The sequence below is a fragment of the Astyanax mexicanus genome, chromosome 10 (assembly GCF_023375975.1).
Source record: "Astyanax mexicanus isolate ESR-SI-001 chromosome 10, AstMex3_surface, whole genome shotgun sequence".
NCBI classification, from domain to species: Eukaryota; Metazoa; Chordata; class Actinopteri; order Characiformes; family Acestrorhamphidae; genus Astyanax; species Astyanax mexicanus.
In genome coordinates this window covers 42,916,492-42,944,055 of record NC_064417.1, presented here as the reverse complement: position 1 = coordinate 42,944,055, position 27,564 = coordinate 42,916,492, and the positions used below count along the sequence as shown (strand labels likewise).

At 39.3% G+C, this 27,564-nt stretch overlaps 1 protein-coding gene across 1 annotated transcript in view; it reads right to left on the bottom strand.

The window, feature by feature from the left end:
• Positions 1-8,879, bottom strand: part of gabra4 (gamma-aminobutyric acid type A receptor subunit alpha4) — a 46,545-nt gene extending 37,666 nt beyond the window's left edge. Inside the window, exons 1-5 of the mRNA XM_007247464.4 lie at positions 8,265-8,879; positions 7,819-7,937; positions 4,827-4,894; positions 2,816-3,036; positions 1,894-1,976 (exon numbers count right to left, since the gene is read on the bottom strand). Of these exons, the coding sequence (XP_007247526.3) occupies positions 1,894-1,976; positions 2,816-3,036; positions 4,827-4,894; positions 7,819-7,937; positions 8,265-8,350 (577 nt within the window). The 5' untranslated portion in view covers positions 8,351-8,879. The remainder of the gene's footprint in view (positions 1-1,893; positions 1,977-2,815; positions 3,037-4,826; positions 4,895-7,818; positions 7,938-8,264) is intronic.
• Positions 8,880-27,564: the final 18,685 nt, after the last annotated feature.

Sequence of the window (27,564 nt, the reverse complement as noted above, 5' to 3'; positions counted from 1 at the left end):
GTCTTAAGCCCACCAAGCTGGGATGTATACTCAGTATGTCTGGCAGGATTCCTCATGAGTTTTACACAGATTTAAAAGTTTTAATGTTTAATGCAATTTAGTTTAAAGCAATTTAATTGACAGTTTAGCTTTCTGTCCTCTCTGGAACTCACTTGATAAGTTATGTCGCCTTGCTATTAGCATGTTGGCCAGTGTTTAGCATCCCCCACAAGATAACACCTCACAATTTATACAGATATGGGGGGGGGGGGGGCACAAGAAATAACCTGAGTTAACTGTCTCTGATTAGTTTATAAAACATACTGCTATCCCATGACTTTTGGCATATGAGTGTATAGTGGCAGATTTTTAGTTAAAGTAATTTTGGACACTCAGAATTTTTTAATACATTAAAAATAAACACTGGTGTGAAGATACTTGGTTTTTGAAAATAAGGCAGTAAAGTAAAGTTCAAATAGAGTTCATTATAAACAGTGTAGAAGTTAGAAATAGGATTATAAACAGGTTTGAATGTGGGTGTTATGATTAGATTTAGATTTTGGGGTGTGGTTGACCCTGTCAAACCTGACATCTCATTGGAGATGAATTTAGAGGCTTTGATGATGTCCTTGTGAATATATCAACATTTTTTCTTAGATTACTGATCGCAAGTTTGTAGGTTTAATACCCAAACTCACTTATCTGCAAAACGTTGGTCCTTTGAGTGAGATGACTTAACCATATATCTATATACAGGGGTTGGACAATGAAACTGAAACACCTGCTTTTAGACCACAATAATTTATTGTGGTGACGGACAGTTCTGGTGGAAACAGGAGAGTTGAGGTGCACATTGAATTTTATGTTTTTTGGATAGAAAGAATCCGTGTTAGCACCCTTTCAGACAGCTTCCTCTTACAGCGTCCACAGTTAATCCTGTTGGATGTGGCTGGTCCTTCTTGGTGGTATGCTGACATTATCCTGGATACCGTGGCTCTTGATACATCACAAAGACTTGCTGTCTTGGTCACAGATGCACCAGCAAGACGTGCACCAACAATTTGTCCTCTTTTGAACTCTGGTATGCCCCCCATAATGTTGTGTGCATTGCAATATTTAGAGCAGAACTGTGCTCTTACCCTGCTAATTGAACCTTCACACTCTGCTCTTACTGGTGCAATGTGCAGTTAATGAAGATTGGCCCCCAGGCTGCTCCAATTTAGCCATCAAACCTTCCACACTAAAATGAGAGGTGTTTCAATTTCCTTGTCCAACCCCTGTATATCAGACTAAATAATTGTATCGGCTGATTCATTATTAAGAGACTCAGATAGGATAGATATTGACCAGTGATTTGGGGGACTTAACACATTTTTATCAGTGACCTTTTCTTGGTTTTGGCTTAAAGTCAAAGTGTTTGGTTTTGGGTTACAGAAGGCTAATTTAATATATATATATATTTTAAACATGAAAAATAAAGTGATTTTGTATTAAATTCTGTGCTACCCACTCTTCTTATTTCTTCAACTAAATGTATCCTGTTTCAATGGTTTATTATTATCAGACCCTTCACGAGCTGAGAATTTGCCTGCCACATAACAAGCCTGATTCAATGGTTTATGATCAAGCCTTTATGAGCTGAATAAGTAGCATTAAAGCAGTGAAAACTCAGGGAAAAGTGCAGTCCCACAGTGCTGTGGAATAGAGTTGGACACCCTGCAGTGGATGGAATGCGATTGAGATGAGACAGTATTGAGCAGCGCTCCTCATCGCTTTTGCTGAACACAGTCAGAGAGGTGCGGTTGTCTCCCAAACTGGTGCAGTCTCGCCTCTCTATTGATTTAGTCCGGAAATGTGTTATCAGTAACAGTAGATACGACAAGCCGCTCACATTTAGAGAATTAAAAAACTTACAGCTGCCAAACTTCAGCGGACAGGAATGGCCGTCCATTGGAAAATCCACCAGCTTCATTGGACACTCTGCACTTATTGTCAATCTGTATAGTAAAGAAAAAAACACATATACATAATATATACATATACATAACTGTTAACATACAGTTACATTCATTTTACAGTGAAATCGCAATAACAAAACTCTGCAGTAGGCTAAGCTACTGAATGTTAGATAATGTTGTGATCGCTTATCGGAACACTATTCTGGTTCTGTGTCAATCTGAATCAATTATGTATGAACTTGTCACCCTGCATAGGCAGGTCTGAAGCAGTTCTGTTGTAATGCTAACATCCAAATTATTGCAGTGATGATTACAATCACAGCAGCTGGCCTGAGCTGGTAGGCGTGAGTTGCCACATTGCTATCTGTTTTTCTGGGCTGGATTAATAGCTGGTAATTGATGACAGGCTGAAATCTTTGTTCATGTCTTCACACATTGATGTCTTTTTGGCTTCATATTTTATATCTTGGTATTTAATGAAGTGCCAAAAGTCTACAAATATTGGGTGAACTGCTACACTCTAAAAAAACAGAGGTACAATATAAGTACTTTTTTGTACTCAAACTTTTGCACACTCTTAATAATTGGACCCTTAAGGGTACAATATTGGTCTTTACAGGGTCAGATTTGTTCCCTCTAAAGTACAAAGTCATTCCTAACAGTAATACGTGCAGATTTGTATCATTTAACCAGCCAAAAGGTAAATATTGTAATTGCAATTTTTTTATCAAAAGCCAGACAATTTTGAATCATCAAGTTCTTGACACATATTCAGTTGATGATAATGTTTATAATCTTTATAATCTTTACTGGCACAAAAAACATGGGTACAAAAAAAAGACATTTTTTACTGATTACATGTCAAGCAAAAAGAGTACCTCATGGTGTAAAGGATTGTTCCGTTTTTCATGATCCTGAAGAGTTTGTTAGGGGCGGTCATGTTGTGGGCCACAGATCTTTTGCCGTTCCTGAAGAACGTATCAGGAGTCCACACTTTGGTCACCATCAGGTTGTTTAGCCGCAGAATCTCAATGGGCCCCTCATACCTCAACCTCTGGTCAACCCAGGTCTGTCTGAAGAACACGTCCATTGTGTACTCCTAAACAAACAGAGAATCAAACCAAATCTTGAGCTTCAAAAGTGGTGTTATACAGTCATTATGACACCCTATGAAAACCTTTAAATCTGAAATTGTACATACAGCTCTGGAAAAAATTAAGAGAGCACTTCAGTTTCTGAATCAATGTTTCTAACTTTGCTATTTATAGGTTTATGTTTAAGGAAAATTAACATTGTTGTTTTATTCTATACACTACAGACAACATTTCTCCCAAATTCCAAATATTATTTTAGAGCATTTATATACAGAAAATGAGAAATGGCTGAAATAGCAAAAAAAGATGCTAAGCTTTTAGACCTCAAATAATGCAAAGAAAACAAGTTCATATTCTCAAGTTTTAAGAGTTTAAAAATCAATATTTGGTGGAATAACCCTGGTTTTTAATAACAGTTTCCATGCATCAATTCATTGGCATGTTCTCCTGCACCAGTCTTACACACTGCTTTTGGTTCATTTACGCCACTCCTGGCGCAAAATTCAAGCAGTTCAGTTTGGTTTGGTGGCTTGTGATCATCCATCTTCCTCTTGATTATATTCCAGAGCTTTTCAATTTGGTAAAATCAAAGAAATTTTTAAGTGGTCTCTTACTTTTTTCCAGAGCTGTATACGATGATACTCTACATTATGGTGCTTACAATATCAGAAATTATTTTATAGAAATGGTTGAGGTTTGTAGGTTCCATATTATATCCTGTAACACATCTGCCAACAGATGTTGAAGTTGGGCCTATAGACCCTGCACACTCATGGGTTGCTGAAGCTGTCATCTGAGATGGTCCCAAAAATGCTTTATTGGCAATAAATCTGGCAACCACGCAGACCAAGGAAGTGTTGCAATCTGGCAGAGACCTTCCTGGTAAACTCTTGCTGTGTGTGGATGAGCATTATCCTGCTGAACAATCACTACTGCAAACAAAGGAGCTGGTGACTGCCTGCCAGACAACCTAGATAGTGGACAATTCATCCAATCAACCATCCTGCTTCTCTTACAACGAATAAAGAAATTGTTCACCATCTTAGTTAGACCCAGTGTCTAATTAGACCACAAAACCATATAACATATGCAAAGTAAAAAATAAAACACATCAGTTTCAATTCAGAGCACTTGTTACATTACGTTGCGACTGTCAACTGTCATGGTGAACTGTTTTCCAAGGCAGAAATATTCACATACTACATAACAAAACCAGCAGTCTAAAGCATTGCCACTATGATCGGGAGATCACTAATTCGAATCCCTGTCATTCAGCTTGTCATCAGCTGCTGGAGCCCTGAGACAGCACAATTGGCCTTGCTTTGGCCCTTCTTGCTCTGGGTGGGTAGATGGCGCTCTTTCCCCTCATCACTCAAAAGGGTGAAGTTGATCAGCACAAGGCATCTGTGGGCTGATGTATTGGAACCGAGTCGCTGTGATTTCCTCAGAGCGCGCTGTGATGCCACTCAGCAATGCTGCACCAGAAGTAACAGTTCAAAAAGAGGTGGTGTCCAACTTCACATGTATCCGAGGAGGCATGTGCTAGTCTTCACCCTCCTTGTGTTGTGGCTTCACCAGTTATGAGGGGTATGCAGCTAAGTAGCAGCTGAATGGTTGGGGCAATCGGGTCCATATCATATCAATACGTGATCAGCACCAATTTTATCCCAAATATAGTCCAATAAACTATTCATGTTGGGTTCATCTGGGTGTAACATGGGCGACAAAACTCGGCTACCTATCCAGGCACCACAGAGGCATGATATCTGGGTTTAGAAGATGATTTCATACATACCATTTCCACATCAGACACTGGGCCAAAACTGGTGACATAGATGTCAGTCTTCACCTCCGTCTCTCGACCTGTTGAGAAGCACACAAAATTACTCTCTTAATAATAAACGATTTAAGATAAAAGATTGCTTTACTGTGCAACAGAGGTGAACTCTTGGTCTTCCTTTTTTGAGTGGTCCTGATGAGAGCCAGTTTCATCATAACATGTTTGATGGCAATTGAGGATACTTTCAAAGCTCTTGATTCATTTTTAAAATATTTTTATCTTTACTTAGTTGAGTAGTTCTTGTCATAATATGGATTAGAACATTACTCAAATAGGGGTATTCCCTGCATACCTGTAACTCTACCTCTTCACAACTTTACAACTGATGCTCTCAAACTAACATTAAGAGGCAAGAATAGAGTAATTAACTCTGGATAAGTTCAGCACAGATTTTAACTGAAAGCCACTTTAAGTGGCTAGCTCATAAAACTGACTGAGAAAATGTTAAGATGTGCTAAACTGTCAGGGTTTTTTTACGCTATTATTCCCATGTCCTATAACCTTTGGCATGTCAGAGTATACTACTATAACTACTAAAACCAATCCTACTACTACGTTAAATACTAAAACTATAACTATTACCTACATTAATACTAATACTATAACTACTACTTCCGTTCCTGTTATTATTACTTTTATCATTATTGTTAGTACTACTACAACTATCATTTTTATTACTTATACTACTATTATCATTTCTACTACTACTGCAACCACTTTTATTATTATTACTAATGCTTCTATTATTACTACTACTACTACAGCAACTATTTTGGTACTACTATTTCAATTACTATAACTCCTATTATTTCTGGATGTTTGAATGACCCTGTGAGACTCATTAAACGCTATTTATTTGCTACAATTATTGGGAAAACAAACTGTTTTTATGTATTATTGGGTTTCATTGATGCTTGTCTTTATGACTGGCTGGATTGTTGGCTCTTGCACTCAGAACCTGATTTATAATCTTTAGCAGGGCACACCTCCCCCGGCCCCTATTCTCCACTGCATCACAACATTCAGCCCAAATGCCACTTTGTTGTTCTGCCATTGACTTGCTCTAAATTCCCTGATTGTTGCTTTGAATCTGACAACAAAATCTGGTACTCGCATAAAAGGTTTTCATGTTAATTCCCTCACGTCTCTAACATCGAACATGACACACAATACATCTTTGATCTGTCTAAACCTGTTCCTGAGGTAGCGTGTTCCCTCCATTGTAGACACTGGGAAGAAACGAGCTCAAATCAAATACAGCAGAAATGAAGAGAGATGATCTGCAGGTTAATGGCTGCAGAAGGCAAACGCTGCATCTGACTAGCCCTACAGAAATCAGCTTACCAGGAGGTATCAGATAAGTAAAAAGAGGGAAAGTTCTTATGTGTGTTCTCCTGCCAAGTTTTAAGCAGCATCAGCACCAACAATCAAATGCAAGTATGACTTAAAGCATTCAACTCCTTCCAAAACTCCTCCAACAGATCCATCCTCTGAAGCCAAATCTGTCATGAATAGGTGGCTCACGATGAGGAGAATCACGAGGCATCCTTCACGATCCCCAGGCGTCCTTCATTCTCTAGTGATCTTTACAAATCTGCAAAAACTTAAAACTCCAGCACCTTCTTTGAGAACTTGATAGGCCTAAAAATTCCATATCGCTGATGTTTACTCTGAGGTTTGCTGTCAGTTTATAACAGAAAGGAGCTGGAATCATCTCAGCCTCTATATATCTCTGCTCCTCTAGCTTCCAGAGGAGCCCATGCCAAGAGAAGGTGGGAGTTCGTTCTATTCAGGGTCATGCAGCGCTCAGCCTCTTCACCAAAGTTACGTAAAAAAAAAAAAAAGGCGAAGAGGCAGCCAACCCTGAAGCTTCTTTCTTTCTGAAGCTCTGAAGCTTCTCCAATGAAGCAAAATCTCCACTATCCAATAACAAGAACAAAATAAGCTGGGCTGACAGCTTTCCTGCTGCAGGGAGGGAATATTTCAGTCCAAAGGACTTTAATGAAACATCATAAAGGGGTAAAGTAGTTTAAAATTTAACCTCCCTGGAGTTTAAGCCGATCATAATCTATGCACACATGCACGCTCTAAGCGCAGATAAAGGCCATATAAGCTTCAAAAATTGAGTAGTTGCCAACTGTAAAAAAAAAAAAGAAGCAAACCACCAAAAACCGGGAAAGTGGAAAAGCGACTATAAGTCTCACGATCTCAAAGTGGTTTAATTTAATTCGCACAGCCAGTTCAACAGTGCAACAATGACAAGATAAGGGTCCAGTTGTTGTCCAGCGGTTTTAGCACACACTCACGCTCTCTCTCGCGCGCGCACACACAAATAAAAGAACATCTGCACTCTTCCGACTTAAATAGTGCGCTAAGCTAAGCGGCTTTCTCCAGGCTATTACATAACGACACTCGACTAAATATCCGAAGGCAGTGAGCGATCTATTAGGTAGGAGGAGGGCGGGGCAAGCGCGAGAGTTCACACACATACTTCAGTAAGGTCAGAAAATTATGACCACCATGACCAACCACTATAAGTACAATCCAAAACAGTCCTAAAACATCAAACACCTTTGTAGTGGTTTATACTGGAACTATACTGTAAAACTGATGCCTGAAGACTCACAGTTTCAACTCACCACGGCCTCTATTTTTTTTACAGTGCTTGCAAACAAGCAATAACTCAATAATTCAAAAAACGCCTGAAGTAAAAACTCTTCGCTCTGATTTTGTTTTGTAGTTTTTGTAAACTGCACTGTGCCTATTACTTCTCAAATTTCTACACCTCATACTTTTTAATTAATACTTTTTTATTTAAAATTGGTACACCCTTTCCCATAAAACTTCTTAAAAATAGTTTTGCTTTGCGAGTACCAGTATTCTCTTCCAGTTTATTCATTTATTTTTATATTTATTTTTTTATTTATTTTTTCATTTTTTAACATACCCCCGAATCCAGGTCTTAGTCTGTTGTCATAGCCGTCCAGCAGCCTGTCCAATATGCGTGTGAAATTCTCGGGATACAACTTATCCTCCTTCTTGAGCTGTCCAGATATCCTCTTGATGCTGCAAATCACATACACGCAACAAACACACACAATACACAACACGCAAAAAAATAATAATACACCACGGTGTTACAATGCGCCACCACCAAGCCAATTGCGCGCAATTACAGCTCTGGTTCTTTTTTTGCGCTTATCGCTATTCGCGCTATTCTTTGTTTTTCTCATACCCCAAACTTTCAGCTGTTTTCTGTTATTTTTTTTTGTTGGTATGTGTGCGTTTAGGAGCGGTGGTGATGGTGGTGGTGATGATGGTAGGGGGGTGTGGGAAGTGTGCTGGTGGACGCATTGTCACCGAGCGCAGCGGAGCGAGCACCTTGAAACTCACCAAGCCGTCACGCAGAGCAAGCAGAGGATTGTAGAAATGGACGCGGGGTACATCGCAGTCACCGTCTCCTTCTTGGCCGAGACCATGTTTGCATGCCATACTTTTTTAAAGCTTCTTCACATTTCCCACGCGCCAGATGCCTCTCGTCCGAGGAGCCGAGTAGGAGCACAAGCGCCTCCGTGCGCGCAGAAAAAAGGAGGAAAAAACGGAAAAAACGAACAAAAGAATAAAGAAATAAAAGGATGGAAAGGTTGGAAAGGAGAAAATGCTTGGGCTCCGAACTTCAGGACGCAGCTATTCGCAGTACGCTCCCATCCAAAGCTCCTAAAGCCCCTCAAAACTGTTTTGGTACCGGTGGTGATGCTGCTGAACCCAACGCCGAACCAACGCCAAGCCCAAGCCAAACCAAAGTCGTGCGTAAAACCCAAAAAACGCACGCAAAAAAGGAAGCAAGAGGCAGGTTCCTCTCGCGGCGGGAGCGGATGCGCTGCGCGAGCTCCTTCCCGTGCCCGGAAAGAAAAGTGGGTTGCGTTGAGTGAGCGCGAGCGAGCTGAGAGCCAACATCCAGCACGAGCTCCAAATGCTCGCCGCGCAGGTTCTGCGCAAGATCGTTTTGGCCTCGACTACAGGGGCGACTTACACAACACCAACCCCCCACCCCCTCCTCCCATACACACACAATACGCTACACACACACACACACACCAACACATAGACACACACACACACTGTACGCACACACTGTACACACTGTGAAGTACAACAGAGTCAAGGCAAGCCATATCAGGTTTCAACACAGACTTAAGACTGAGTGTTAATTTGAGTGTTAATTGATATTTGCCTCAACAGGGGAGGTGCAAATTTCAGTGTGAAAGTTGTTATACATATACATGTTCTTCAAAAAGTGTTAGAACACCACACATGACCTGGTCATCCACATGATGTCATCATATAAACAAGGGTATAGACTAAGTGTATAAGAGTGGGATATGTATTAGTTGACTTTCTTGGTTTAACTGGGTTTTAAAAAAGCATGATCATCAAACTCAGCTGAACAACCTAGTCCATTCTCGTCAATCTTCAGGGAGATGCTGGTTATGGTGGTCCACATTTTCGTTCATGCTTGGTCATAGTGCTTACCTAGCTGAGTTCATTGATCATGCTTTTACAAAACCCATTTAAACCATCAAATCCAACTAAAACATACCCCATTCTTAGATACTTATCCTATATTCCTTGTTTATATGATGACATCAGTTGATGACCAGGTCATGTATGGTGTCCATACACTTTCCAACCAACATGTTCAACAACTTTCACAATACAATTTGCACCTCATCAAGCAGCTTGGTCTTGCTGGTTATGGTGGTCATGCTGGATATCTGTCTTGGTCTTGCTAGTCTACAAGTTTGATCATACCAGCTTGGCTTACATGAGCAGCCCAGCAAGTCCAAACTGCTTGACGAGGTGCAAATTTTAGTGTCAAAGTTATTATACATGTTTTCAGAAAGTGTTAGGACATCCCACATGACCTGGTCATCCTCTGATGTCATCATAAACCATAAACAGAGGGTATAGGCTAAGTGTCCCATGGGTAACTTGAACAGACATGGAAATGATGTAGCCGCACAACACCCCACATTCAAGTGGGTCAGACTTTGTCGCAACGCGAGTGTAGCAAACACAAACACGTGCTCTGGGTCGCCTGCTCTCTCTCGCGTGCGCGCACACACACACACAAACACACACACACACACTCACTCACTCACACACATTCACAGGTAGTCACACTGTACAATAAGTGGGACAAACTGCATGCTGCTTCACAGATTTGAGTGCACCTGGGAGAGGACAGGGCAAGTCTTTAGAGGGATATGTGTGTGTGTGTGTGTGTGTGTTTGTGTGTGATTTTGTATGTGTGTGCCCTCAGGGTGGGGCATGGACTGCCATCCTGGGAAGAACAGTATGTTTGCTTTCCAAGCTGTCAGCCATCCCAGTTGGCTTTGCTGTTGGCGCGGCTCTCTTGGGTGCAATGTTCGATGGTAACCATCGTGGAGGGAAGCTAATTAACACTTGCATGCTGAACATGATGAGACCATATTGGGAAGCTCTGAGAGGCGCCACCATCCGTGGAGTCAGATCAGTGAACGATGATTCACATACAGTATATGAGGTTGGGTTGAAGGTGGGCAGAGACATTGTACAGTAATAATATGAAAAAGGGAAGTGCCAGAGCCAGAGCATGGACCTGATGCTAGAGAAGTATGTATTGCTACAAAAGATTTTTGGAGAAGATGAAACCTTAGTGCTAAGGGTGTCTTGCTCAAGAATTTATTTATTAGATTTAAAATAATTACTTTTTTAGATTTTACCAAATTGATGAATATAATGAAGAGGAAGATGGATGATCACAAGCCATCAAACCAAGCTGAACTGCTGGAATTTTTGCACCAGAAGTGGCATAAAGCCATACAAAAGCAGTGTGTAAGGCTGGTGGAGGAGAACATACCAAGATGCATAAAACTGTGGTTATTTCACCAAATATTGTTCTTTTTATGTTAAAACTATATGAATATAAACTTTTTTTTTTGCATTATTTGAGGTCTGAAAGCTCTGCATCTTTTTTGTTATTTCAGACATTTCTCATTTTCTGCAAATAAATGCTGTAAATGACAATATTTATATTTGGAATTTGTGATAAATGTTGTCTGTAGTTTATAGAATAAAACAACAATGTTCATTTTATACAAACATATATCTATAAATAGTAAACTCACACTGGCTACTGGATTCTCCAAGCAAATCTTCTCCCACAAAACCGTCTTCTCTGATATCTGAGTCAGTGAGAGGCATGACGGACAGAAAAGGAGAGGTCAGGTCTTATTTTAACTCTAAATTAGGACAGAGCTCACAGCCTTCTTATCTTCTTAATGTCTTAGAAATATAAGCTCCAGGTGAGGCAAATGAATTAAATAAAAACTGAATAATCCTAGATAAAACTACACTGTATGTCCAAATGTGTATGAAACACCTTCTAATGTACTTTGCACAATTGTACAGAACACCAATATGTGCACACACACACACAGGATATCTACTTTCAGTACAGGAGAATTGTCAATAGAATTGGACTCTAAAAATAAGGGTTTGCTGGGGAATCCAGTGGCCAGTGTGAATTGTGGGAAGGTTATTAGTATCTTATTTGTGTCATTGTGTGAGTGTGTGTGAGTGAGTGTGTGTGTGAGAGAGAGAAAGTGTGTGAGTGTGTCTTTGCACACACCTTGGAAGAGTGTCTTGAGATTTGGTCAAGCTTAATACCCCTCAGGAAGAAAGGTTAACCTAGATTCTCTCTCTCTCTCCCTTTCTTTCTCTCTCAAACATACAGTAAATCAATTATATCCCTACTGAATCTACCAGCCTGGCCAGCTTAAGTCCAGGCAGCTCACTAGCATTACCAAAAAATAAATATTTATCACAATTCAAATCCAATACAAATCCAAATCTAAAACCTAATACCTAACAACAGCTTACGACCACATTTCATGAATATTTTCTTGCTGACTCAACTAAAAACTAATTGTTGCTCAGAGTTCAGGGGCAATTAACTTGACAAAAATAGTCAATCAACCTTTATCAAGGTACAGGGGTTGGACAATGAAACTGAAACACCTGGTTTTAGACCACAATCATTTTTTGTCCCAACGGACAGTTCTGGTGGAAACAGGAGAGTTGAGGTTGAATACCATCCATTGAATTCTGCCCTGATTTGAGCAGCCGTGGTTTTATGTTTTTTGGATATAATCCGGGTTAGAACCCAAACATCCCTTTCAGACAGATTTCTCTTACAGCGTCCACAGTTAATCCTGTTGGATGTGGTTCCTCCTTCTTGGTGGTATGCTGACATTACCCTGGATACCGTGGCTCTTGATACATCACAAAGACTTGCTGTCTTGGTCACAAATGCGCCAGCAAGACGTGCACCAACAATTTGTCCTCTTTTAAACTCTGGTATGTCACCCATAATGTTGTGTGCATTGCAATATTTTTATGCAAAACTGCTCTTACCCAGCTAATTGAACCTTCACACTCTGCTCTTACTGGGGCAATGTGCAATTAATGAAAATTGGCCACCAATTTGGTGCAATTTAGCCATGAAACCTCCCACAGTAAAATGACAGGTGTTTCAATTTCATTGTCCAACCCCTGTAGATTTTGTAAAATCAATCTGGTTGACCAGCAAAACCAATCTGATGGGGCAACATGACCACCATGTCCAGCAATACCATGCTCGATGACTAATCAATGACTGACTAGTCAATTTCCAGCTCTAGATTATCTTTTTGGTTAGACATCTAGCTTTTCAATCATACTGACCATCAATGACCAGCTTAGACCATCTAAAATCAGCTACCAGCCCAAAAGCATGGTGACTTACACTATTTAATATCATATTAATGATACTGTTTAATTCGTAAATTTTGATTCATACCTCACTGATAATTAGATTTAGGTTTAATTAAATGGTTTTATTTTGTTTAGAAAATGATATGCTCTTCTATTCTGTATTTCAAAAGGATCAAACAAAAGTCAAACAAAAGCTTTTTAATGAGAATCGATTGGTTCCACTCTATCGTGACATCACAGCTCAGACTGAAAGGAAGCCATTAGTTCCCATGGTGATGGGCCATTAAAATCCCAATGAAGTTAGATAGGAAACAAAGCGATTGTTTTTGGTCAAATAATGATGGTGATTGTAAGGTGTTTATAATAGGCCTGTGATTATGATACACTAACAGTGGGTCTGTTAAACTATAACAGACCACCGTATGCAGGTGATGATTTAACAATGATAACAATGATGCAATTCCACAACCCCACACCTGTAGTATTACTGTAATGTTACTGTAATACTCGTTTACTACAGTTATAGTCATTTTCAGAGCTTCAGAGTGCCGGAATTGATTAGATTGGGATCAGCAGTGAGGAAGCAGATATGTAGTGTGAATTAGTGCATCAGCACTCTGGCATAGCGAGTGAGAATATCGCAGAAGAGAGAGGGTGTGAATGCACTGAGAGTGCTATGGGTGAGAGAGAGAGAGAGAGAGAGAGAGAGAATGAGGGTAGAAAGAAAGAGAATGAAGGAAAAGGCAGGGAGGGAATGACTAACAAAGGTAGAGAGAGAGAATTAGAAAGCCAGGGAGAGAATGAAAAAAGAGTGAAAGAGAGAGATAAATAGAGAGAGTGAGAGAGAGTGTGGAAGATAGAGAGAGAGGGAGCATAAAAGAAAACGGTAGAGATAAAGAAAGAGAAGATTGGAAAAAGAGAGAGGGAGGAAAAGAAAAAGAAAAAGAGAGAGATAAATAGAGAGAGAGTGGCAGATAGAGATAAAGTGGGAGGAAGAAAGAGAGGAAGCAAGAGAAGGAGAGTGAGGCATGGGAAAGAGGAAAATATAGAGAGGGAGGGAGAGAGAGCAAGCATGGAAGAGAACGATAGAGAAAAAAGAGAAGAGGGAAAATGAAAGCGGGAGAAAAAGATAGAGAGAGAAAGAGAGAGAGAATCAGAGGAAATGAAAGAGAATGAGAGAGAGAGAGAGTAGGGGCAGAGTGAAAGAGAATGAGATAGAGAAAAAAGGAAAGAAAAGGAGAGGCAGGGAGGGAAAGACTGAGAAAGGCAGAGAGAGAATGAGAAAGAGAGAGAGATAAATAGAGAGAGAGAGAGCAAGAGAGGGAGGGAAAGAGAGAGATATAGGGAAAGAGTAAAAGAGGGAGAGAGAAAGTGAAAGAGAGAGAGAAAGCTAGGAGGGAGAAAGAGGGAGAGAAAGAGAGAGAAAGATAGAGAGGAAGGGACAAAGAGCAAGAGAGAGAGAGAGGGAAAAAGAGAAATAGAGGGAAATAGAGAGAAAAATAGAGAGAGTGAGAGAGAAAGTGAAAGAGTGAGAGAGAGAGTGAAAGAGAGAGAGAGAGAGATGGGGTCTCTTTATTGCAGTGTTAGTGTGGATGGAGCTCTTATGGAGGCCTGGCAAATGAAACTAATGACTCAGAACTGTGAGTCAAGCTGTCTGGTAATCAAATCCCATACACAAAAAGCAGTTGACATGAAAACACGTATAAGCATACACCAAAACACACACACCAAAACACACAAATACAACAAAGCTTACACACAAAACACACACACACACACACACACACACACAGGAGCTTTAAGTTCTTGCTTGTCATCACCTATACCAGTGTGACAATTCACTGGATCATCATGTTGTCATAGTGTGGTGGAGGGACCAGTCCCACTGCAGAGCAATTTCATGTATTATTTTCAGCAGAAATCCTTATTTGTGTACTGTTAAATTTCACCAACTACCAACATATCTTTGAGCATTTGCAGTAGGGCTGGGGCGACGCGTCGACATAATCGACGTCATCGATTACAAAAATACATCGATTTGCATAACGTGCGTCGGCGCGTCGTAAACATGGCGGCGCCTGTGGAGAGCATTAGAGGTTAGATCGGGCCCAAAAATTCCAACTGGCTGTTTTCGGGCTGTTTTAATGAGCGAAATATGATCAGAATTATTATGTTAATTAACACGGTAACATAGAAGCATAGAACTATTATTTAATTAAAATGATTTTTAAGAACAGCTAAACACAGTTCTGCAAGTCAAACGCGGAGGAGTTCACGTGCGAGAGACACAGAGAGAGAGAGAGAGAGAGAGAGAGAGAGAGAGATTTGCGTGTTCTGATGTGAGCTACTCACAGGTGAAGGTTCTCTTTGATCTCCTCGTGCTCATATTCTAGTCCCATTCATAATTCTGCAGCTCCCTCAGTGTTTTCTGCCGTATTTTGCGGCTAGCGCGAGCGCTTACAACTGACACCGCGGACCGCGAGGTGCCGCCGCGTTTGTGCCGAATCCGACTCTCTGCTGAATCTGACTCCCGCTTCGCGGACAGAATCGGCACAACACCCCCGCTGTAGAACTGCGGTAGTGAAAACAGCGCTTATAAATAAATTAGTTTAGTTTCACTTTCAGTTTTCGTTATTTTTTTTTTAATAAAAATATAATTAAAAAACAGACGCCTACATCTCGGACTATTTTCTGGAGCCCGGGTCGGATTTACGGGCGGGCCTCGGGTCATGTCGGGTTCGGGCAGAGAATCTAAGCTCTAGAGAGCTTGGACTCCGGAGAGCAATCTCCAGCTACAAAAAAACGCCAGCGGGCATCTAAAGTTTGGGAGCATTTCACGCAAAAGGGCAACAATGTGGTCATCTGCCATACGTGCAAAAGGAGCACTTGAAGCGCAAACATCCAGGAGCACTATGTCAACAGGGTCACACAGTAAGTTACCGTTTACATCAGGGTCTCCGCGGGTGTCCTTAAAAAGACTTAAGGCTGTCTACCAAAGGTTTTAAACCTGCCACAGGCAGAAATTATACATTTTTGGTTTATATTTGTGCATGGCATTTCGCAGTTTCCAGAAACAGTAGCATTATTCATAAGTTCAGGTGTTTAGCTAAGCTAGCTGCCTTAAGTTATTTTAGCTAGCGCCGTCGGCGCTGCGGTGTCACACCGTTTTCTGTCACCGTCGGAATTTTGTGACCAGTGCTCACGGTTATGAGCGTTCATTGGCAAAACGGAAGCTTTCTATACCTACACCTTACCCTCAGCCCTAAACTGAACCGTTTTGGCCAGTCGGGGTAAACATTAGAAACGAACACGTTTCAAATCGGCCAGTGCACCGGTCTGCTGAGAACTACTTGCCAGTGGTCACAAAATCTAGCGGTCACAGAAAACAGTGCAACACACGGTTGTGGTGTATGGGAGCTTATCCATTTTTAGCGTTATAGATCTAAACAACGTGCTGTACATGTAAGTGATTATAAGTGTGGGGTTTGGTTTAGTAGGCTTGTGTTGTTGTTGTTGTTGTTATTATATATAAATATAGTAATTTATCGTTTGCTTTAAAACGTAAAATAATTATTTAAATATGTTTCTCAACGAATAGATTAGTCGACTAATCGAAAAAAATAATCGTTAGAATAATCGTTTAAAAAATAATCGTTAGGGACAGCCCTAATTTGCAGAGCTGTTAAAACCTCGTATGTCTACAAGGTTGTCCCATAATATATTATGTCAAAGTTGTGTCAAAGTCTGGGTGGAGTTTCCATGTTCTCCCTGTGTCTGCGCCGGTTTCCTCCAACAGCCCAAAAACATGGAGATCATGTAAGTTGGATACGCTAAAATTACCCAGAAAAATTGAATATTCTAAAATTGATCTGGTGTGTATGTTTAAAGGTCACCTTCCGTCGTTTTTTCTTTCATTTTAAAATGTCTAGTTGTGGTCTCTAGTATGAATGAATGACATGTGAGCCGTTTTTGTAAAAAAAAAGTGCTCAGGTGTCTCTGTATAGCTCTTTTTTAATGGACTGTTTTAGGGGTGTGTCCAAAATGACCGGATTCCAGCTTTGCTCATGAATATTCATACATGCAAACAGCATGCAAATATCTCTCCTCTGATTGGCTAGGAGCACTGCGACGCCCCTCCACCGCTCTGCCGCTCGCTGCCTCCCACCTCCTAACTGATGAGCGGTGATGTTGCGTCGCTTCAGCTCCGCCTCTGGGAGTTTCTCGAGCCAAGGTGGGCTGGTCTGTGAGTTTCTGCCTACGTAGGCAGAAAGATAATTCAAAATTCACCCGTTTTTCGGAGGGGGGGAGGGGGGATTTCTTTGCTTAGCTCCTGCAGACAATGGGGGCTGCAAAACAGTTTAATGTGCAGGTGTACACATTCAACTCGGAGAGACCTACTGTATTCCACAAAAAACAAGAAAAATCGGATTTTCGCGGAAGGTGAGCTTTAAGTTTTTGGTATGTATTAAAGTATATTTTCAGCATATTTTTCATTAATTTCTTTATATTCTCCTTTTTTTTCTCTTCACACTCTTTCACTAATGTATGTACTTACTCTTTAGGTAAGACTCTGCCTATGACTATGTATATGGCTATGTATGCTTAGGTGTTTCCAGATGTGTACCACAAACCTATAAAGGGGTTCCCAAAGAGTGGAGAAAGGGGAGAGGGCAGGAACATCAAATTGGCAAACATCTCTCTCCAAGGCTGGCCTAGGAAGCCTTGATAAGATATTGTCTTAGATTTATGTAATAAATAATTGTATTACACCTAATGCAATGTCTGCGGTGTCTTCTTCCTCATGTTCAAGCATCTTCACAGCAAAGAGACAGCGGTAAACGACAGTATGTAAGTGTGTGTGTGTGTGTGTGTAAATGTATGTATGACTGTGTGCCCAGATATGGATGCTGTAGTGCCCGATGCAGTTCTCCAGGTGGACGGTTGTTTCCGGTTGAGAGTACGCTGTGTGCTATTGGCTGCCGCATCTCACCCCGTGTGTGGATGAGTGCTGAGTATGAATGGTTGTGTGTGATATGTGTAAATTGTAAAGTATACACAATAAAGTACAATAGAACATGCAATAGAACTGCAATTAAAAACTTATTTAGCTTATATTCTGGGTAATCCAAGCCCCTGAGCAGTCAATTATATCATTTTCAGTTGATAAACAAGCATGAATATTGTCCAAACCCAAGATTTGCCAAAATAGGAAAGTATGAAATGTATACTAGTATCTTTATACATCTCTATTGATCTATTTGTGTGTTTGTTGACAAAAATGGTACAAAGCAGCAACCATAAACCGTCATGTATATTATAATTATCAGACCAGTGTATAATGTTCTCACAGATGGAGGGAAAAAATAAATCTGGATGCAAATAAAATCACAGAGAAGCTCCTGTGAGAGAATTGCCCCAGGACCACATGTGCATTCAATACCATCCAAATGTTACTTGGCCATCTTGTCTACAGAGAGCTGGTGTGGCTGCAGGTTCACAACTCTTTCATCCATCCACTGGTAGTGCTGTTGAGCAAAATACACACAAACACACACAACTATTCTGTCATGTACTTGAAAAAGAATCGATAAAACAGTGAGGTGAGCCAAGGTACACAGCAAAATTGACAGTGTCAAATTAACTTCGGAAGAGTTTAATTTAACACTGTCCTAGATAACATATGGTCCCACTCACTATAGTGTTAAAATAACTCTACCACAAGAGTAAACATTTTAGAGATGATTCAACACCGAATGGAATCATATACTAAGTCTAAGTAACTCTCATTAATGTTAATATTTTTGAGTTAATTCAACACTGTAGGGTTGTAAAACAGGGTACAACATCAATTGTTCACTTTCACCCAAAAAACTATATATCAGAGTATCTATAAAACATTATAAAATGTGAACTATACCACAAAACAAATTACCTTTTTATACTATCTAAGCTTTATTTAGAACAAGAGATACCAAAAAACTGCCAAAAAAAACAGTGGCTCTCCCAATATAACACAATAACTCTTAGATGGAGACCCTTATTCACCATCCAACCCAACACCAAGAGGGATGAATAACATGGGAACCACCACAACTAAGCTAAACCACACACACACACACACACACACACACACACACAGAGTAGAATCAAGGGGCGGAGCCTGTTAAAAGTTGATTTTTAACTCTGTGGATTGATTATCACTGAGGGTTGTTAGAAAACCCCCCAGAGAGTTAAAACATGTTCACACTGTGATTTTAACACTGTGGATTTTACTCTGTAGCCTTCGTTTTCTCAGCCTGTTGCCCAGGCTTTACCTAGGTTTACCTAGCCTAGGTGTATTTAAACATTTTGTTTAAGGTAGAACTGTAAACTCAGCACTTACAAGGGCATCGATAAAAGTCATAAACTCCATTCTGAGAAGTCTCACAGCAGGAGGAGGTGAGCTAATAATAAAATAAGGCCAAAGGAAGGCCAAATGGTGGAGGGCTGAAGAAACGTGCTGGAAATGTGGCTGTGTTTGGTTTCCACATATTTCCACAGCTCAGCAAAAGCCGGAGCTCAGAGCTGGGACTACATCTGCTGCTGCTGGTGGGGGGTGCTGTCACAGAGGCGATGAGACAGGAAGTGATGCGGCGGCCAACTGGGATCATATTTCCATGAGGGCAAAGCATAAAAAGGCATAAAAAGATAAAAGAAAAAAAAAAGTTTTTTTTTTGTCTTATAAAAGGGAGGGTGTGAGGATGGCTGTGTTACAATGAAGGACAAATTAAAGAGTGAAGAGAGGAGGATGTTTAAGGGCTTTAACTGGCAACAACAAAGCTTTATCATAACTGATTAATAACTATTATTAATAAGAACAAAGCATAGCAAATGTAAGTTCTTTTATAGCTGTATAATTTGAAATCTATACTGAAACTGAGCTTCATTTCTGTATTTCTTCAATGTAATGCCTGGTAAAAAAAATAAAATAAAAATAAATGAACTTTAACAAACTGTATTGAATGAATTGCTACTTCTATCAGTAGTAAATTTCATGTCCACTGTACCAAATTCCTTGGTGTCAAAAAGATCACATTGCAGTAATATCACACAAGATAGCAAAATTATGTTGGTGTAATCAGATGAGATAAATATATTGTATATGTAGTGGTGTCAGTCGATTTAAACGAATAATGTATTGGATGTAATGGATTAGTTGTAATTAATAGCACTTTTTCTTTTTTTAAAGACTGTAAACATAAAATAGTTATTTAAATGTTAAATAAATAAGACAAAATATAGTTATAAATATAATTTTGATGCTTTTAAAAATGTAAATATTTGAATGTGCTTGAACTGAACTGCTAAGCTGTTTGTGTGTGTGAGAAAGAGTATAATTACATTTAATCCAATGTTCAGTATAAACTAAAAAGTAATCTACCTTCTGAAATTGACAGTAGTGATTCTGTGTTTATATAGCTAATTCAAACTAAATATAAAATCAGAACATTAAAGTATATATATATATATAAACAATGATTTATCTGTATTTGTTCTACTGTAATGTTATTTGGACTAGTAGTTTTAAGTAGGTAGTCTGGTCTCCATATTCTTCAAAAATGATTTGTCATAATCATCTCCTCTTCATATTAGGCTTGTTTTTATCATCCATTTTTTCACTTGAATATTTAAAATGTAAATAAAATTTGTCAATGTATTTATAACAAATATAAGCTAATTCCAGTTTCCAGAACATATTCTCCAAAAATCCATCACTACTGTACCAGAGCTTCTACAGAACACCATTAAGCCAATTCACAATTTCACACAGAAGACCCTGTACCTAGAACTTCATAACACTCCACCTGAAAACTTGTAGCAGTTTAAACGCCTTTAAAAATAGTTTAAGTCCAATTTTCTCTCAGAAGCATCTATTTCTTGAGTTTTATTCAGATTTAGTCCCTCTCTCATTGTCCAATCCCATGGTTTCTACTATAAACTCTTTGTTTTTGTACTTGCTATAGTGTACTTTGCCTACATAAAATAAAATAAATACTATAAAATAAATGAAAATATGTACCTTTAAAGGCACCTTTGTGCCCTCATTCTTTTGCAGAATGCAGCTACAATTGCTCAGAGAGATTTGATCTGAATCATAAAAATCCAACGTTTGGTCTTGGATTTCTGGATAGAATATTCAGCTTTAAATGTAATTCAACTGTCAAATTTGTACTCTAATTAGTCTTCCCACAACTTACAGCACATTCCTAAACCACTGCTAAACATCCCACATAGAGATACAGATACAATTTAAACAGGGCTTTTTTTTTCTTTTCAGAATTGTCTTTCTAATAGATGACAGCATGTTGCCCTGGGAAGCTGTGATTCTGTCTTCTTTCAGTTACTGAAGGGATCCCTCAGGGTTCAGTTGTAGGCTCAGTACTAGTTTCAATTTGCATCCGTTTTATTATATCAGCTGTGACAGAACGTATTGCACAATAATTTGCTACAATCATGCTTCACTTTTTCAGCGTTCACATTTACATTTTCTTCATATTTACTGCTTATGTAAAACACAAAATGCACAAAAGCCAGCATATCATTTGGATACTTCACCCATCCTTCTCAGCCTGACTGAAGAACTGAAGAAGGCGTGAGGTTTACTTGCATCAGCTACTGTGCGAGCCCTTGGAACCAGTATTCGTTCAGTTTTCATGGTTGTAAAAACCAGCAGCATGTCATCAGTTATGGCGATGAGACTCATCAGGGTTCCTCTTCTCCATATGAGCCACAGCAGTAGAAGAAAGGGTAATGAGGGGACTGCGTGCCGGGTAAGACAAAGAGGGAGGGGGGTAATAAACATCACCTCATTAAAAACAGCTTCTTTATACAATGTGCCGTAATGATGCAACACAAGCTCTTATTTTACCACCCATGAGATTCCTTACAAAATAACTTAGGCCAAACACTCACAGTCAATATGTTCTTAAAATCAAAAACTGAACTAAACTGATATAAATATGAATTATCATGAGTTCACGTTGTCTTTTTATTTATTTTAACACGTTCACCCCTCTTTTTCTTTTTTTAATCAAAAAATATTCTTTATGTAACCATAACTGTTCCTCTATTGCATCACTCAGAGCAGAGAACTCTTTGTAGCATCATTATTTTTAAAAGCGTGGTGCTACATTTCAGTAATGCATGTTTTTTTAGTGATTCTTAATGTGTCACATATTTTATTCAGAGCTGACTGGCTATCACATTTCTATCTGGGTTATCTATGGAAACATGAGGCTACCTTATATAAAAATCTACCTACTTTATTCAGGATTAACTGACTCAAACTAACTCAAATTACTATACAATTAAAAAAAAAAACTTTTCTGGCAGCAGTTTTTAAATTTATTTTTAACATATTTATTAATTTGATTTTAATTTGATTTGCCAGAAAATTATTGTTTTTTTCACAGACATTTTTTGTCATTATCTAGTAAAAATGAACTCATTTTACAGACATGTTTTGTCTGCACCCCTACTGGCAGAAAAATACAATTTGTTTTGTATTGAAGCGTTTTTTATACACTTATTTTTTTGCATATTTATGGAAGGTTTAAATTGAATTTGACAGTGATATATAGTCAAATAACAACAGTAATTATGTGTAAAATTACAAGAAATAACAACATTTCTTACATAATACAGTTTGCATAATATATTATTTATTTAATTTAAATTTTATTTTATTTATAATTGTATTTAATCTTACATATTGTAAACCTTAATTATTTCTGTCACGCATGGTGCTGAAAGCACTCCTGTTTCTCGCACACACACTGCTCTGCCTGCGATCTGCTGCTTCCGGAATACATTGCCCAGAATGCACCACACACTGACATTACACTATGTGGCTAGTACTCAGGTGACCTGCTTCCTGGAAGTGTCATGTGCTGTGTCATGTGGTCAGGATTGGGTGTGATGTCAGTGTGTGGTACATCCTGGGCAATTTGACGGTTTATCCTTGTACAATGCTTCATCCTATTGCCTGTGTTTACAGTAATTTTTTTTTCGATCTTGTTTTGTTCACTGACCTCAATTCTTGCTTGCCCTCTGATATTGCCTTGCTGTGTATGACCTCTGCACTGTTCATCTACCTAATACTTCTGTGAATAAAGTATGTTTTTATCTGCATCTGCGTGTGCCTTGACAATTCTGCCCAGCCATGACAATTTTAGCTTTGAGTTAAACAAATTAAAAATACAAATAAAATATAAGATAGAAAAAAAAAATCCTTGTAAAATAATTTTCTGATTTATCTTGGTTATACAGACATATAACTGTCAGTTATAGTTTTTTCCTCCATTTTTTTAGTTACTTTTCCTGGTGTGATCAACTGCTTCAACCTAGCCATGAATCTCAGAGGGAAGGCGCTCATGTTTCTTTTTGGATTAGGCGTGTGCTGTCAGAGCCAGTAGCATTAGTCTAAACCAGCGAGCCAACAGGGAGCTGCTCTCCTGCAGCGTTCCAATCCATCTACTGCGTAGCATAAAAGATCGATAGGCATTGTGTTTTTTTTTCTGAGAAAAGCGTGAGAGAGAGTGAACAGAGAGCGAGGGATGAAAGTGAGAGAAGCGAGAGAATGTGAGAGAATGAAGAAAAGAAACATACAGTATACAGTGTGTGTGTGCACCATAGCCTGATGACCTGAGAGAAGGGAAGGGGGTGAGGAAATCTAGAGGAAAGGGTGCGAGAACCGGAGCGCACTCATCCGTACACACCAGAAGGGTGGCTTTATTCCCTCTCGCCATCCTTCTCTTTCTCCCTCCCTCCCTCCCTCCCTTAACCAACCACCTCTTGCCTCTCTTTCTCTCTCTCTCCCTATCTCTCTCTTTCTCCCTCACTCATGGTGCCCTGAGGCTGGAGGGATGGCAGTGATATGATTATGTGTAAACAGTCCGTGTTAGCGAACGCCTCACTACCGCCCCACGTTTAGGCAATAAATACCTGCCACCCACACAGCCCCTAACAGGCCAATACATATGTATGCTAGCACACTGCATTCAGGCCTGAAAGAGCTTACTACAGTATAAGCAGACCCTTCACTGAGAGATGAGCAGCGTGGAAAGAGCACTCAGTGTTCCAGTGGTGTCACATTGAGGCTTACTTCTGATATATTTAGAAAGTGCACAGATGTAACAAATGTTATGTTGCTTTACATCAGCCTTAACATTATAAAACACGGACATGTGATCTGAATATCATGGAGTATTATCTACAGTATATCATTATACAGTAATAGCACAGCATCTCTTAAGAGGTGGATGCAATGTAACCAATATTACACTATATTACATTACATTACATTACATTTGGCAGATGCTTTTTTTTTCCAAAGTGAGTTACAATACTGATGTACATATAGTAATACAAGTTGCCTAACAGGTGCCTAAAGGAGGCCAAAGGGAAATAGTGGCATAGAGAAGGAAAGGAGGTTAAGAAGTAAAATAAGTTAGAAGTAGTTAGTTTGGTGTTAGAGGTGTTATGAGAGTAGGTGCTCTTTGAAGAGCTCTGTCTTCAGGAGTTTCTTAAAGATAGTGAGGGACGCTCCTGATCTGGTAGTGGAAGGTAGTTAGTTAGAGGTGTTAGGAGAGTAGGTGCTCTTTAAAGAGCTCTGTCTTCAGGAGTTTCTTAAAGATAGTGAGGGATGCTCCTGATCTGGTAGTGGAAGGTAGTTTGTTAGAGGTGTTAGGAGAGTAGGTGCTCTTTAAAGAGCTCTGTCTTCAGGAGTTTCTTAAAGATAGTGAGGGACGCTCCTGATCTGGTAGTGGAAGGTAGTTTGTTAGAGGTGTTAGGAGAGTAGGTGCTCTTTAAAGAGCTCTGTCTTCAGGAGTTTCTTAAAGATAGTGAGGGACGCTCCTGATCTGGTAGTGGAAGGTAGTTTGTTAGAGGTGTTAGGAGAGTAGGTGCTCTTTAAAGAGCTCTGTCTTCAGGAGTTTCTTAAAGATAATGAAAGATTCTCCTGATCTGGTAGTGGAAGGTAGTTAGTTAGAGGTGTTAGGAAAGTAGGTGCTCTTTGAAGAGCTCTGTCTTCAGGAGTTTCTTAAAGATAGTGAGGGACGCTCCAGATCTGGTAGTGAAAGGTAGTTAGTAAGAGGTGTTAGGAGAGTAAGTGCTCTTTGAAGAGCTCTGTCTTCAGGAGTTTCTTAAAGATAGTGAGGGACGCTCCAGATCTGGTAGTGGAAGAAAATTTGTTTCACTCTGGAGAAGTCTGTATGAGAACAGTCTGGATTCCTTCGTGTGAATGTTTGTTTGGCAAAGCGAGGCGATGTTCACTGGAGGAGCGCAGCGACCGGGAGGTAAAGTAAGCCTTCAGGAGTGATCAGTGCAGGTAGGAAGGAGCTGTTCTGTCATCACCTTGTAGGCGTTGTAAGAGCTTTGAATTTGATATGAGCAGCAACTGGTAGCCAATGGAGCTCAATGACCAGTGGAGTGACATGTGCCCATTTAGGCTAGTTGAAGACCAGACATGCTGCTGCTTCTGGATCATCTGAAGTTGTTTAATAACACAGACTGGGAGAGTGTTGGATGCTCCTAGTAGTTAGTAACCTACTACTCACCTTTAGTTCACAAATCTAGGGCCTTAAATGTAGTTTAATGTAAATTTAATGTACATTGCTGTGTGAAATTCAGTGTTCTGAGTATTGTGTTTTTGTTCAATTTGTTAAATTGCAGAAAACTGTCACCATGTAGAGAGCAATTAGACACAACATAATACAACAAACAAAACTCAGTTGGTAAAACTGAGTGTGAGGACATTGTTTGAGGTTAAGCAAGATGGAAATATGTTCTAATGTTCTTTTAACAATAGATACAATGTACAGGCTGTAAGAGTACAGCTCTATAAAGAATTCACTCATATTGCCACATGTGCAGTGTTTACATTGATACCAGTTAAGAGAATATTTGATCCCCTCCCTAATCAGGAAAACTACTTTTATTAAAATTTAAAATTAGAGACTACAGCTCCAGCAGAAACTGCTGTGAGTGTAACTGACCAAACGTTGGTTTATCCAACAGCTCCTCCATACACAGAGATTACTGGAGAGCAATGGAGAGAAAATGTGCTGTGCATGTTCGTATTTGAGGTGTTAGTACATTGTATTAGTTATTAATTCTGAAACTACATGCTGAAGTAGTACATGCTAAGTCTACTTAGCTCAAAAACTTTGACAACTAGATGAAACTAGATAAAAATCTGCCCGTTTCAATGTTTTTCTATAAGTTAACTTTAGTTTACTTTTTATACTTCCCATACAAAAACTTTTGGACGTACAAAAAAGCTGTTTACAAGTTCAGTTTTCCAGATCATGGCACACATTTTAGTGCTTGAAAAAAGTCAATATCTTAAAAATTGAGTTAACATGACCACAAAATTGGCTGAATAAAAATTATAATTATATAATTAAGAAAACTTAATAAGAAAAGAACAATACAAAATTAAGGACTGCCACTTTAAATCTCTTCTGCAACATTTTTTTCACGTACAATCAGGCTGTTCATCTTTGTTTATCTCTCGTTTGTGTGTGTACAGTCACCTGTGTGTAAAAGCTGTGCTGGGCCAGCTGTTTCAGTATTAGGGTCAAACCCATTTTAAGCCTCTCAACTGTAATCTCATTCTTTCGACAGGAGTGAGTCAAAATCCACGCAACAGATATCAAGTCAGGAGTACTATTATCACTCAAGGGCTGCTGAACCAAACTATTACATAATATGAATGATGGCAGAGATCTGATGTGCAGCAAGGCGGATGAAAAAAACAGCAGATTCTTACCAGATTTATAGTAGTGCTGCAGTACAGTGTGGAGTTTCAGCACCACGGACAGCTGCCTGATTTATTACAAGTAGTTAGGAGTGCTGCTCAACATGTTTTCAACGATTCTCTGTATCCTGAACAAACAGATTATAGAATAGATTTCAGATACAGTCCAGAATATAGTTTCTAATCTTGGGGTATTTGAAGAAAAGGCAAAGTAACAATCCTGTTTTAATGCTTTTTAGTTTGCTACAGCTTTAACTACAACCATTTCTCTCTGTTTTTTTTTTTTGAAGAGGTTAAAAATAAGGAATCAAACCTGACACATTTGTTGTTGCTATGGACGTTGCTATGGAGGCTAAGCGTTGTAGATCCATCTGCTTTCTGGCCAAGCAAACACCCTCACCAGGCAGACTGTCTTGACATTGCACTTCAACTCTGTGAAATTCCTCTGGAGAAACTGGATTACGCAAAGTCAGCAAGTCAGAATTATACAATTATCAAACCAAATATCAGTTAACTGGTAGCTAAGGCTGTGTTTCACATTTTTAAAAGATAAAAAAAAATGATGGAAAAAGATATTTTCTAAAATAACGTTTTTTTTTCTTTCATTTTTTTACTTACAACACATAGCTAAGATGGACATGCAAATGATGTGATATTGAGTATCACATTGAGTTCATGGCTATTCAGTTAAATGTTAAGTGTATAATTGTACTCAAATATTTCTGAAAACAACAGTTTGCTAAAAATAAACTTTGCAGTTTACCACAAAAAAGGTGTTTTAGGGCTTTGAGTGATCCAAGCAATTCCAGATAATGCTGCTCACCATCAGCAGCCGGAGTCAGAGAGAGCACAATTGCCGTTGCTCTCTCTGGGTGGGTCGATGGCACTTTCTCTCCTCTTATCTTTCTTCTTATGATGATTCTTAGTCAGCACAGGCATCAGCTGATGGGAGCTGATGTATAAGAGCTGGGGATCTGGTGCTTTCCTTGTGACGTTGCATTCAACATTTTTAAAAGATAAAAAATTAGGATAATTTCTAAAATACAGTTTGCTAAAAAAACTTTGGAGTTTACCACAAACTGGTATTTTATGGCAAAT